The sequence below is a fragment of the Porites lutea genome, chromosome 11, assembly GCF_958299795.1.
Source record: "Porites lutea chromosome 11, jaPorLute2.1, whole genome shotgun sequence".
NCBI classification, from domain to species: domain Eukaryota; kingdom Metazoa; phylum Cnidaria; class Anthozoa; order Scleractinia; family Poritidae; genus Porites; species Porites lutea.
In genome coordinates, this window is record NC_133211.1 from 24,878,183 (window position 1) to 24,890,901 (window position 12,719).

The 12,719-nt window shown below is 38.6% G+C and overlaps 1 protein-coding gene across 1 annotated transcript; it reads right to left on the minus strand.

The window, feature by feature from the left end:
- Positions 1 to 2,980: 2,980 nt before the first annotated feature.
- On the minus strand, positions 2,981 to 12,087 carry LOC140953368 (neurexin 1-like). The gene is made up of 5 exons (XM_073402853.1): positions 11,420 to 12,087; positions 10,533 to 10,747; positions 8,693 to 8,902; positions 6,854 to 7,291; positions 2,981 to 6,340 (listed from the first exon to the last, which is right to left on the minus strand). Exons 1-5 carry the CDS (start codon positions 11,938 to 11,940, stop codon positions 6,039 to 6,041), a joined length of 1,686 nt encoding a protein of 561 aa, XP_073258954.1. The 5' UTR covers positions 11,941 to 12,087; the 3' UTR covers positions 2,981 to 6,038.
- Positions 12,088 to 12,719: the final 632 nt, after the last annotated feature.

Below are 12,719 nucleotides of genomic sequence, written 5' to 3' on the forward strand. Positions count from 1 at the left end.
GTTAGCTCTATGTCCTGGACTTTTCCGGTTAAATAAAAACTTGGTCAAGTGTTTTGTCTTTTTTTTTTCTTTCGCAGCAAGGGAACAAGCCTAGTTTCTAGTTAAGTGTCCGGAATGTTCACTATATAATTCTGCACTCATATACAGCTTGTTTGTCACGATGATAGTGGTGGTTTTGGTCTTGATGACACTGTACTCTGGGACTGTTCTGGGTACGTTTAGTTTTCATTTATTGGCCGGATGACGAGGTTGCGCGGGAAACTGAGTCAAAAATCATCACCAGAACAATCGACCGACCCAGACTCTTACACAACATAAATTTCAGCATTCATAGGAGAGAACCGAGTAACCTGAGATCAGGCTCTATTTTCCTTTCGCATTGAAAATTACATTCCGGCGGGGCGGTAGCCGTTAGAGAGAATGTATGAGAACCGCTCAAATTGGGCCTGATCTCAGGTTAAGAACCGAGGGAACGAGGTTGCATAAAAATGACCATGGTATAATGAAATTCGAACGTTTTGAAAGGCTTAGTCATCAGGAAGTTTATAATCGATGTGTGATATGCCGTTTCAAATAGAAATCCATTTTTCCCTTTAAACCTCTATTACAAGCAGCCAAGAAAAAAATTAATTTTTCAAAGCTACCGTAGTTTCAAATAGCCGATAAAAATAACAAATAAAAGAAGCTCATCGCAGTTATAGACGCAACGTTTGCGGTTGAAATAAGAAAGCCTGAAAAAATTCAGGTTTGGACAGGATTTGCACCTTTAACCTCTGCAATACGGGTGCAGTGCACTAGTGATTGAGCTAACAAGCCAACTGGGAGTAGGTCACTGAGTTGGCTCGTTATAACAAACTCATGTGCTAAACTCCAAAAATCTTCTTTCATTCAATTCTTCACCCCCGAAGTTGCTATATATGATTCTCAATATTTATTATTCCATTGTCATCCTCCTCAAGGGTTTATAACATAACAAACCAACTCAATGACCTGCTCCCAGTTGGCTTATTAGCTCAATTGGTAGTGCGCTGCACCGGTGGCGCAAAGGTTTCTCGTATAACGTTAGGTCTTTAACAGCGATGATCATTTTTTATTTAGGCTATGTTAGGTAGAGTAAGAACAGTAATGGCACATGGAAGAAGTCGTTCCCGCACATCGAACATCGCACCGGAGCGGTTGGCCCAGAGGGTTTGGTGAGCTAAATGCCCAGTCCTCACTCCTGAATATTTACTTTCGTCTCAGTGGATTCCAGACTTCAGTCCTCGCTCCTACTTATTCACTTCCTCTACGGTCCGTGATTTGCATTTCTTCAAGCCGTTTGTCAATTTTTTTTGTGAATATTTAATTATCTTGGCGCAACGCGCCAAAAATAGATCAGGTGACTAGTTATTTAAAAACCTAGAAGTTTGTTACGCAACTTACATTTCAAAAGTGTCACCACCGATCGCACATCGAAGCTTACTAGCCGCATATGGAACAAAAATTGTGAGTATAATATTTGCCCGTCGCTTCAACCGCAAAACTGTCTTTGTAACATTAATTTAATTCAGTTTACTGCTACTTCTTGTTCTTCTACAACTACATGTGCAAATAAATTCCATGTACGGTCATGTACGCGAAAATCAGTTAGTGGTGAAATCTTCAACATAAAGTAGCCCTTCAAACACAGGAGCGAATCAGTCCGAATACCTGTTTATAGGTCGTTTTCATGCAATCTCGGGAGACACAAATAACAATGGTGAAATGAACAAATGCTGGTGGACAAACTAAGCGAGCTAATGAGCGATCTTTTGTTTACTGTCCACCAGCATGGCGCCGATGACGTAACGCGAAAACCACCTATACTACACCAAAGTTTGGCACAGAACCTATCTGATGTGTGACGCTTCACTTTCGAGATCCGCGCGGCGCAGCTTCGCTCCGTTGCAGAAATCGCGCCACAACCGTTCTTATGTGTGAGTAAAGGCCCTATTCGGATGATTTTTGCGCTTGCGCAAAATGCTTCCGGTATAGTGTGAACATGACCTGAATTCTTCACCCCACCGTTCCTACCAAAACAACAACTTTGCACGTGCATCACGTTTTTTTGTACATTTCTTCACCATCACTGCACGACACCGACGTGAATTTCACGTTTTTTGGAGGACGTGAACAAAGACAACGATTTTCTTTTTGTTTTAGTGAACTCAGATACATTCCTTTAGAATTCAACTCCTGAAAAATCGCCAACATTTGACAAATTAAAGGAGCTGGAATAAAAGCGATGAAGTTTGAAACAGTGCGAATTCACTTTTGGGTGACATTCTTGACGCCGTTGCCGTCGTCGTTGCGTAAGTTCCCTGTTTTCATACTTTCATTACTTCAATATTGTCTTACGCTGAACTTGTGAAAAGGGTTGTAGAACTGGTAAAGGGCATTCATTTTCAAAACTCCTTATTATATACCGAAACTGCTAGTTAAATGTTTTCCTGGCTCGGGATTGCTTAAGTTTTGGGCTTGTACTAGATATATTACGGGTTGTTCTTTCTGTTATGAAGGTATAGCTTTCCTTAAGGCGATATTTGCGTCCTTATGGAAACATCTAAGACCTGTTGAATGCAGACACTTCAAGGACAGGGCTAAGTGTCCATATTAGCTCTAAGGGCCTGTTTACATGGAGGTGGGGGACCCCAGGTAGGTGAGGTAACCCGCTTAGGTGGGGTAACCCGCCTGTCCATATAATCTCTCATTTCAATTTGATCACGTTTACATGATAGGTGGGGTTACCCGCCACATGTTACCTCACCTACCTGGGGTCCCCCACCTCCATGTAAAAAGGCCCTAAGAGATGTCCTTACCTTAGATGTAGCGATTGAATGAAGTTTGGTATTGTTGCTTGGGAACAAGAGAATTACAAGGGGGGAGGCGAGAGGCTCCCTCCTCCCTCACTACGTTTTCCGGGGAGACTGTTCGCAAAGTGAATAAAAAATAAATGACAATATAACGTAATGACCTATTTTATTTTTAAAAATGAATCAAATAAAAAAAATTCGTTTTAAAACTAACTGTCTACTGTTTAACATATTTCGGCGTGAGTAGTAAGATTGACCAATCAACTTAACGTTTCAGCGTTAAAACGTATTAGAAATAGAACTTTTCCTCAGCTGAACTTACATTTAAATTTAGATTTTTTCAACTTTTGATAAAGAGCATTAAGCGAAAATTCATAGGCTCTGCTGGAAAGAGGGCCTTAGAATAAGGTACCTTAACAAAATTAAAGGTGATACGTCCAAAGAGAGGGAAGATATTTTTCCTTAAACTTGCCTCATACTTGCCCCTCCCCCCCACCCCCTCGCATAAACGTCTGTAAAATTCTGCGACTTTGAGGAGCTATAATTCTTCTTTATGTTTCAACAAATCACTTTGAAATTTAAACTTGGCAACTTTCCAGCCATGTTGACGGATTTTTGCTTACCGATCCCAGTCAAAAGTTGAAAAAACCGTTGAAAAGTCTATTATAGAAATTAGGTTCGGTTTCTGAAAAGTTCGGAATCCAAACTAGGCCTACTCTTACAGTTTTTGTCAAAGAATAACAATAACAATACTAATTAATAATAATTAATAATTGTTAACAGCTGACAGCTACCTGGGTCTGTTTGTGGTTTATGAGAAACTTACAAGAAGAGGTAAGATCCATAACCGTCTAATTCTACTCCTTGGCCAAATCGTGTGTCACATTAATTTAGCTAAGTTACTGAAAATTCGATTGTTGGATAATTGTTACCAGTTTTAACCAATCACGAGGGAAATATTCTTAGTTCTCGTTATCCACTAAAAACCAATGTTTTACTTAATATCTTTCTACATCACAATTCTAAAAACTTTTTAAAAGCGTTAATATTCGCTTTACAATCAAAAGCACCTTGATGAACACTCTTATTAAAAATTTGCGGGCTAATTAAGCTGAGAGTATAAAAGCCAGTTTTCAACTGAAGTGAAAAAACTACTTGACTTAAAAGTGAACTTGGTTGCATATCGATTTTTACGAAACTTCGTGACCCAAATGAGTGGCTCATATCTCCAAAGGCCAAAGACTTGCACCCAGTGCGAATGTTAAATAGGGCCCATGTACTCACAAATCTCAGAAATAACCATGGACAACAAAATACTAAATTAGTAAAAAAAAATCATAATTTAAGTGAAAAAGTAGATAGCTAATTTTGATGGTATATGACAAAATAGTGCATGTGAACGGTCATGATGAAGATGTCAAATGTTGCACAACTTACAAACATGCAACAATTTTTCACTGCGCGCGACACCAAACGATCGTCAAGATAATTTTCTGTCTTTTTTGTGATTTCTTTCTTTAGTAGTATAGGGCGCACCGGTTTGGTCCTTTATTAAGGAGAAAACTTGGGGGGGTATATTACCGTGGGTGACGTCATAAGTAAAAGGGTTTTTTTTGAGACAGGGTGATGTTATGTTCCATTTTTAAGTTGTATGAAATGAAACTTGTTTAATCACGTTACGGTTAGGTGATTTTAAAATTATATACGGATTTACGCTTAGTAACCAACCAAACTGCTTTAGGAAAACCTAAAAATTTTCAATAAACACCGCTCCAGTTAGCCAATTAAAAACTATGACGTCATCCTATCTTAACAAGTTACTTTTTTACAGAGTTATCGACGTTAACTTATTCCCCCTCAAATTAATGTTATTCCCGCTCAACAAAAGCGTCTTACCACCGAGCTCTATACTACTAACAATTAGATGTAAGGGGTAGGCCAAACGACGAACTTTTCATAAGACGTTAAGTTTATGAAAGGTTCGACGTCTGGCTCAGTCAAGTTCGTCTGAATGAGTTTGGATCGTCCAACACGTTCTATCCGTCTGCTTCAGAAGGATAAAACGTCTGAAGATCGTCTCCGTGACAAACGTCGATCTTCACATGCGACGAACTAAACCTAGTAACTTAAAAATTTGAATGATAATGTAAATTTAGCCTCGTTCGGGAGAAAATTTATTAAAATTGCTATTTGGTCTGATTCGGTTGATTGGCTCGACGCATCCTAAGTTCGACGTCTGACCCAACAGACGATCTTACCTTAATTTAGGTCGACCTAAATTACAGTTTGGTTCGTCTCATGAAAAGTTCGACGTTTGGCCTAGGCTTAAGTTGTCTTTCAGTTATCGTTTTCTTAAGGAAAAACAACTTTGACTTCTGGTGATCGGACGCTTCCACACAGTAAAATGGTAACGCAAAACCATCTTTGACCTCTAATGAAACAGTGCGAATAACTAAGGCGCCTCGCTCAATTTGGAGTCAATCTTTAGGTCACCCTGAGTTATCTGATTTTGCAGAAGTATTGAGCCCTCTGGCGTTTTCTTTTACCAGGGAATCTAGCTTTGAGTTCTTAATATCATATGCATCTGAATATTGAGAAATAGTTTCTTAAATATGGTTTCGTAGGAAAACATCACAGTTTATTAACGTGTTATACGTTTTCAGCAGACTGGCGGGCAGTTTCAGACAAAGTCGCTCGTCAATGTTGCTTTAAAGGCTGAACTCATCCATATCTTTATAGGCGATCCAAACATTTGTTGGCCATTAACGCGACTTTAACCCCTGAAAGCTTGGTTCACACAAGTTACAATCCTGTTTGTAGGTGAGCTAGATAAGCTATGCGCCTTACCAAACTGCGCACATACATTTAAAGAGACTGCTGCTAATACATGCGGTTTAATATTCATGTCGTGAGTATTACCACACTGAAACCTTAATCTGAGCAAAAAATACTCAGTCAAAATTTTAAGTCTGCACTCTCAATGCGCTACCAGTAAATTACAAACGCCAAATTTACGCGGCATCGATCACTTCTTAGGAAGCACTTAAAGGTATCCATTTCATCTCCATATATTGAATGACATAACACTCTTCCTTTATTGTAAAAAGCTATCACTCCTCGAGAGATAAAGCGATCTGTTGAGTTTTCTCACCCTCTTAGTTGTCATAGTGATCGTTGCTATCTACCCATGACGCTTTGAAAACCCCCTTACACTTTTTCGTCAGGTGATTTGACATAAATTCGAGGTTTCGAATTATTCAGCACTTGTGCAATATGCTGCGGTAGATCTCCACTTGACGAAGTTTGCTCTGGTTTAAAAGAACCGGTGTACCGAGTATTCCAGCGATACAAGAAAAAGACTGTGAAAGATATTGCGATCGCAGCTGCTATCACCATCAAGAGAATTACCCAAAATGGGACCACTTGCGGCAGGGAGAGGTAGACCTGAGCCACGGTAGGAGGGTAGTCTGAATCCAGAGTTGGTTGACTTGTTGACGACATCATATCATCTTGGAAAAACAGAAAAAAATATCAATGTTAAAGACTAAAGCAGACATTTATAAGAGGAAAGTTGTTCTGTCCTTAACTTTTACAAGTTGAAACCTCACGACCATCTATCATGATTTTCTCGGACTAACACTACCTTTCAAGTATTTGTCTTGAAATACAACAATGCAATGATTTAACTTTGCACTGGCGCTTTTAGTTGGCGACTCAGCCATGTGGAGTGAACACTATATAGAACGTTTGAAAGGTCATTCGCTGTTTCTGCGTGTTAGGTTTACACTGGTAAGATATTCAGTCATGGTCCGTGCGCAGACACTTAGTGTCCGTAAAGAGAAGTTGACGAAGTATGCGATTATGTGACTCGTGACATAGAAAAGTGTTCGTTGTCCCTATTAACTGGTGTCAGTACTTAGTGGGTTAATTTTAGAGAGAATATATGAGTTTATCTTCGGGACAAACGAAAGTTTTCATTATATGCGGTTGTCCGTAGAGTTGAGTTCCGCTGTATAACCTACCTGTCGAATGAGTTGACGGATCAGGTGGCGCACAGCTTGAATCCTCGTCATCATCAAATGGATCACATCCCGACCCGCTTGTCTCTATTATTGTGGTACCATCAATAACCGTCCCAACTATCGCAAATTGTTTGCTTTTTATCGTAGGTACAACATACTCCAACACCTCCATGTCTCCGTAGTAAAACTCTCTTAATTGTCCGGAGAAATTCATTTTTGTGTGCGATGTTTTGATGGCTCCCGTTGGTCCGCCACCCAAATACGCTTTATTCCTCTGGTCCTCACTGTTTAGTTGAAAATTCTTTCCTGTAATTTTGTCATAAGGTAAAGTTTTTCCGTCGACTTTTAACGTGACTGCGCGACCAATCTTGTTAAACTCGATCCAATGCCACCTGCCATCATCAAGGTTTACATTATTTCCATTGAAAACAAGCTCATCTAGAGACAAAGGGAAAGAATTTTATTTCCATGTACACTTTAGCAACGAGCAGCAAACTGGGACGAGTTAACTTTCTCAAAGACTTCTAGGATTGCTATTAAGCACAGGACAATCAAATTGGCCAATAGCTGAATAGCGCGTCCCCAGTAGGGATCCCAGAAAGTCTTTAAGAAAGCTAACTCGTCCCAGTTTCTAAAGTAGCGACAAATGAACATATATATAAACTCAGGCAAACCTACATGTTAAGCTCAATCGTTAACTTGAAAGAAGACACTATCCCACAGCAAGGGAATTTACAAATCTATTTAGCTTTCATTTTTTTTATGTGCAAAGAGACAAAAAAATTTAACTTTACCCTTTAAATCGTAAACGTGAAATAATTTCAGTTATAATGCAACAATCACCAGAGCTTATCAGTTTCAAGTTAAAATTGCTTTGGTTTAATATAAGAAGGTTCGGAGCTTATAAGATAGTACAAAAAAATTCGAGGAGAAAACATACATACTAAGCATTAAAACGTGAAAAAAAGTTCGGGCTTCCAGAGAATCGACCGAGAACTGAAAATCATTCGCCACCACTTAAGTCAGAGAAACAGACGACCGAATATAAGCATATTTTTAAACAAAAGTTATTTAGATCTGAGTGAAAACAGAACTTAATGCAAAAAAAAACAAACAAACAAAGAATCTTACTTAGAAAAAATATTGCTTACAGCGCGACTACTAGAACAAGGGCACTTGGAAGAAAATTGTCCTATCACAAAGATTTCTAAAAACAAAAGATTCTCAAGGTTTTAGGCAAGCGGGACAATAACGTTCATATATTTGAGGACTGTTTCCTGAGAGGCCAGATTAGTTCAAACGCCGGCTTTTAAAGATTTCAACGGTTGCATAGTCGAAGGCCTTGAATTTAATTGGTCCGTTGCCAAAAAACTTGAGAGTCTTTTCTTTTCAGAAATCGTTGTGACTGGGAAATCTTCTTCCAAGTGCCCCGGTTCGAGTTGTTGCACTGTAAATAATTTCTGGTTTCCCATTCATTTTGTTACCACTGACTTGGACCAAACAGCAGGCTCTTGGTAATCGAGCCTATCATAAACAGGGACATTTATCTTCTCACCGCTCGATACTATTTTGGGAGGTCCTTCCAGTACGTGATGTTCACTTCCACTGACTAGGTTACAGGGCATGCTGCTCGTATTATAAAGGCATCTAACATAACGTAATCTGCTCCTCAAATAAACATCCCCTATTTGAGTTTGACGAGAAATAGGACGTTGGGAATATTTAAGAACAATAGCAAGAAGACATATAGCTATCAAAAGTTCTAACTAGCAGGAAACAAGAAGAAACCTTACCAACACCATTGAGGACAAAAACGGGGATTATTAAATCCACATTTACCTTGTCCTAGGTTCAAATCCTCTACTCTCAACTTTCCATGGACCATCTCGATTAACAGGTATTTATCAGACAATCGGAGACTGAAAATAACTCCGTTTGGGGTTTTTGTCCTCAGACTAAACGCCACGTAATTTGAATGTGACTTCTCCTCTTTGGGGTCCAGAGTAAAGACTATGTAACTACTTCCATTCAGCCAAATAGATGCCGCCTCTAAAATTATAAAGCAAATGTTCTTCACTATTTCAAATTTTTTTTTTTATTATTTTGATTTTATGATTATTGGGTTAAGCACCCCTCTTCTTCAACCCCAAAGCTTAGCAATGTCTTTGTTACCCACTCCTGCTCAGACTTTTATCTCTTTGAACAACAATAATTGAAATGTTGCCATCAAGAGTCTGTAAGGGCCTGTCTAAAAAACGCCCGTCTGCCCCGCTTTACAGGGCTGGCCGGTGCGTTCTTGAGGTTCTTCTCATATATATAATTACAACAACAATTTTATAAGGAAAAAGTAACCCAAGCTAGCCTGATACAGAGGGCCGGCCGACTAACCGGATTGGCTCAAGTAGTGTCAACAGGCCCTAAAAGTAATGGAAAACTTGGTTCCATTTTACATAGACATCAACTGGTCAATCAAAAAAAAAAACAAAAGACAAGAAAAGAAAAAATAATCCCACAAAAGATAAAAGCGGAATCTAGCCGCGTGGACCAGGTTTTTTTTCCTCTTTTTGACGGACTTTGTCTATCAGGCGGTCTAATAATTAGGTCACAAATCAGTGATCAGCTTGAGAAATGAAACATAGGCTGGAACAGCGTAGTCGTATTTGTAGACTCAATAACTAGCCACGAAAAGTGTTGTAATCATAACAAAAAGAAAGATAATGAACTTGAATAATTTCATATGAAAATATAACTGAATGCTGTTATAGTTGATGGCGATAAAAGATCTCTTGCAAGTCTCCGATTATGAATCCAACGCTGAAAGTGATTTCATATTATGAAAACTTCGATAAACTTTTCAGTACAATAAACTAATAGCTCATTTTTTGTCAATCTTACAAGGAAACCTGTTTAATTTAGGCCCATTAAGTTTCGATTCTTGAATTCTTAGGTCACGTTTTTTCTTTCAACATCGTTTGGAAAAGAAATGAAAAGTTGATTGTTGTTAGTGCTAGATTACAAGGATATTAGCCAAGGTTAGCTTAAACTGTCATCTGAGGTCTGAGAAGAAACCAACCACGTGGTTTGTGGTTTCTCATCTGTCGGAGGAAACGCCTTTCTATTCAAAGTGAACTTTTCTTGTTATGAACTGATTAGGATTTGCTAAACAACGAGTAAAATCACTTTAAAATATAAATTCGAAATCTCTATTGTTCTTTCTCAGATAATCAGGAGGAAAAGCTTTGCATCTTTGCAGACCAAGACAGGAATAATCATGTTTATAAAAGATTGCTTTGTAATTATGACTCAGAAAAAAGACAACGGGGGAATAAAATAGCATTATTTAAACTTTAAATGATAACTGAACTGTCCGAGAAGCACAGCTGACAATCGAAATTTTCATAAAAATGACTTTTACATTTTTGAATTGAGCTCGCATATTTAATGAACACTGCGATCCGTCTGTCGCCTAATTTGGCTTGAATTTTTCTTTATGATATGGATTGAGCCACGAAACAACCTCGTGTTAATTTTGTGAAGGGTATCAAGTTTTAGTCTTTGGTTTAAAAACCCGAATGCCACTAATTAGCTTCCAATAAGGAAAAGTTTTAAAAATTGAAGGTTATCTGACTTATCTCAATTTACTTCGCTTATATCTAGACCGCGGAAGACTGGTACCTACCTTCTTCGCATTTTTGTCCCTCGTACCCAGTTCCCTTGCAATCACACCACACTCCACTGACGTTCTCATGACATTTGCCGCCATTTAAGCACTGATCAGGTTGCGAGCAAGGATTCAAGCAACCTTGCGTTGTCCCAGAAGCTTCTTTAAACTGTGCTTCTCTCAAAGGACTCCTTCCATTACTGTATGTGATCCCGCTTATGCAGCCCTGAAAACTTGTGGGGAAAAAAGCAGTGAAAATATAGCGAGCGTACAAACTCTCTGTACACTCTGTTTGCTCTAAAAATCAAGTCTTTAAGATGAAATCTTTTAGCAGTTGCTTGGACTTTGGTTAGTTTTGGTCATCCTTTATGAAAAACGTGAAGATTGAATGTCTTCAACATGAACAATCTTTCTTGAGCCTTTATTTTCCTTTCATCAAGGAATTTTCGCAGAAGAACAATACATTATTCATCAGGGAGGCTGGATTTCATTTCCAAAACTAAATAATTTATACGTCCTTTCCTGTGGAATGAATTTATTAATTCTTTCGAAGAAGAAAAATGATGATTTGCACATTAAACTGAAAAGCAACGACCTTGACTGAATTAACTAACAGTGCGTGGGTTGATAGAAACATGTCAGATTTTTGATCGCCTTGTTTTGCGTTAATTAATGGCGTATCCCCTTCCTCCTTAAAAAAAAGTAAAGAAAGAAACTAATTCAACTGATTTGGCTGTTTGAGAAGATTTCGATGCAGCTGTTGTTTACTAAACATCACTTCGTATTTTTCCAAATGATCATTTTTGTTTTTAAACCTTGTTGCGAAAAATTCTTTTACAATAAATAAAGGGTCCAAAAAAGCGTTATGCAAACTTTCATTTACAATTAGCTCGTGAAAATCTTACCTGCTCGAAATACTTTCGTACTTTATGGCTGGGAAAGAAAGGTCATTGAACTGTGTGTAAGACGAAATACCACCAACATATAAGTCACTTTTAACTCCAAGAAAAGGATCATCATCAATTCCCCTGTAGTATGTGCTATTGGTGAAAAGGCCATCCACTGTTACACGCGTTTCAGAGAAGTTTCTTTGGACAATTACTTCGTGCCATTTTCCGTCGGCGAGTTTATGTCCAACAAGAAGAGTTTGTATTTTCTCGCAGTTTCCCATTTTTAAACTTAAACTGAGTCTTCCCTCCAGCAGAGACAGATAAAAAAACTGACATTGCCCATTGTCGTCCTCATAGATGAGGAAGCTATTTTCCTTGTGCGTTTTGAAATGGAATTGAAGCGTGCCGTTTGTCTTAGCATTCCATCCCTTGAATCTAGCAAAGGCCGCTGGATCTTTCGTTGAAAAGCGAAGGCCAGTGCTCGCCAAAGTCGCAGCAGTAAAATAGAGCTGAATAATCACTAAAATTGCTTGCATTTCACTTACGTCCCACCCAAGGGAGGTTTCATGTTAATTCAATCTCAAAACAGAGAGAAACAGAGCTGTTTTTGGTTTCGCTGAACTCGAACAGACCCGCACTACTATACATCACGAACAGAGGAGCAAGAGGCCAAGTTAACGAAACCGACTCTTCAAGGCGACAGGACGTCACTACAAGCCAGTATTGCTTACTTCGCTTCTGATTGGCTTGCTAAGCGATGTTATCAGGCTGTAGTACTTATCTGCGCAATGCTGCGGCGGGAGTTGAGTTCAGTGAGCCACCGGTTGTAGAAAGTATTGAATGAGACACACGCCTCCAGATTACCTCCTTGTTACTCTAGCTTACGCCACAACAATGAGAGGTCTTCACGGACTCGTTCTTTACGAGTTGGGGTTTTGCGTACTTTGCATGTGTAATGGCACAAACGATGCAAGATAGTTTTCTTATTTACTATTTCTTTTGTTCGTGTTAATTTTAATGTCTTTTAAATGGGCGTTATAGCATGAGTAAATTCCGTGCCAATTTCTTTGTGTTTATTATCAGAATCAAAACCAGAATCAGCTCCGAACTGAGATAAAATTTTACGCAACGCAACTCGTCACTGAAAAAAAATTCAAAGTAGTTACAATAAATCACAACATCGACAATAAAGTACCATACCATGATCTTATAACACGATACAGTGAAAACCCATATCATAAAAAGAACATTTTAATACGTAAAATTTTGATCATTCTGAAGGATTACTGAAAATTTGATGAACTGAGATTTTTTG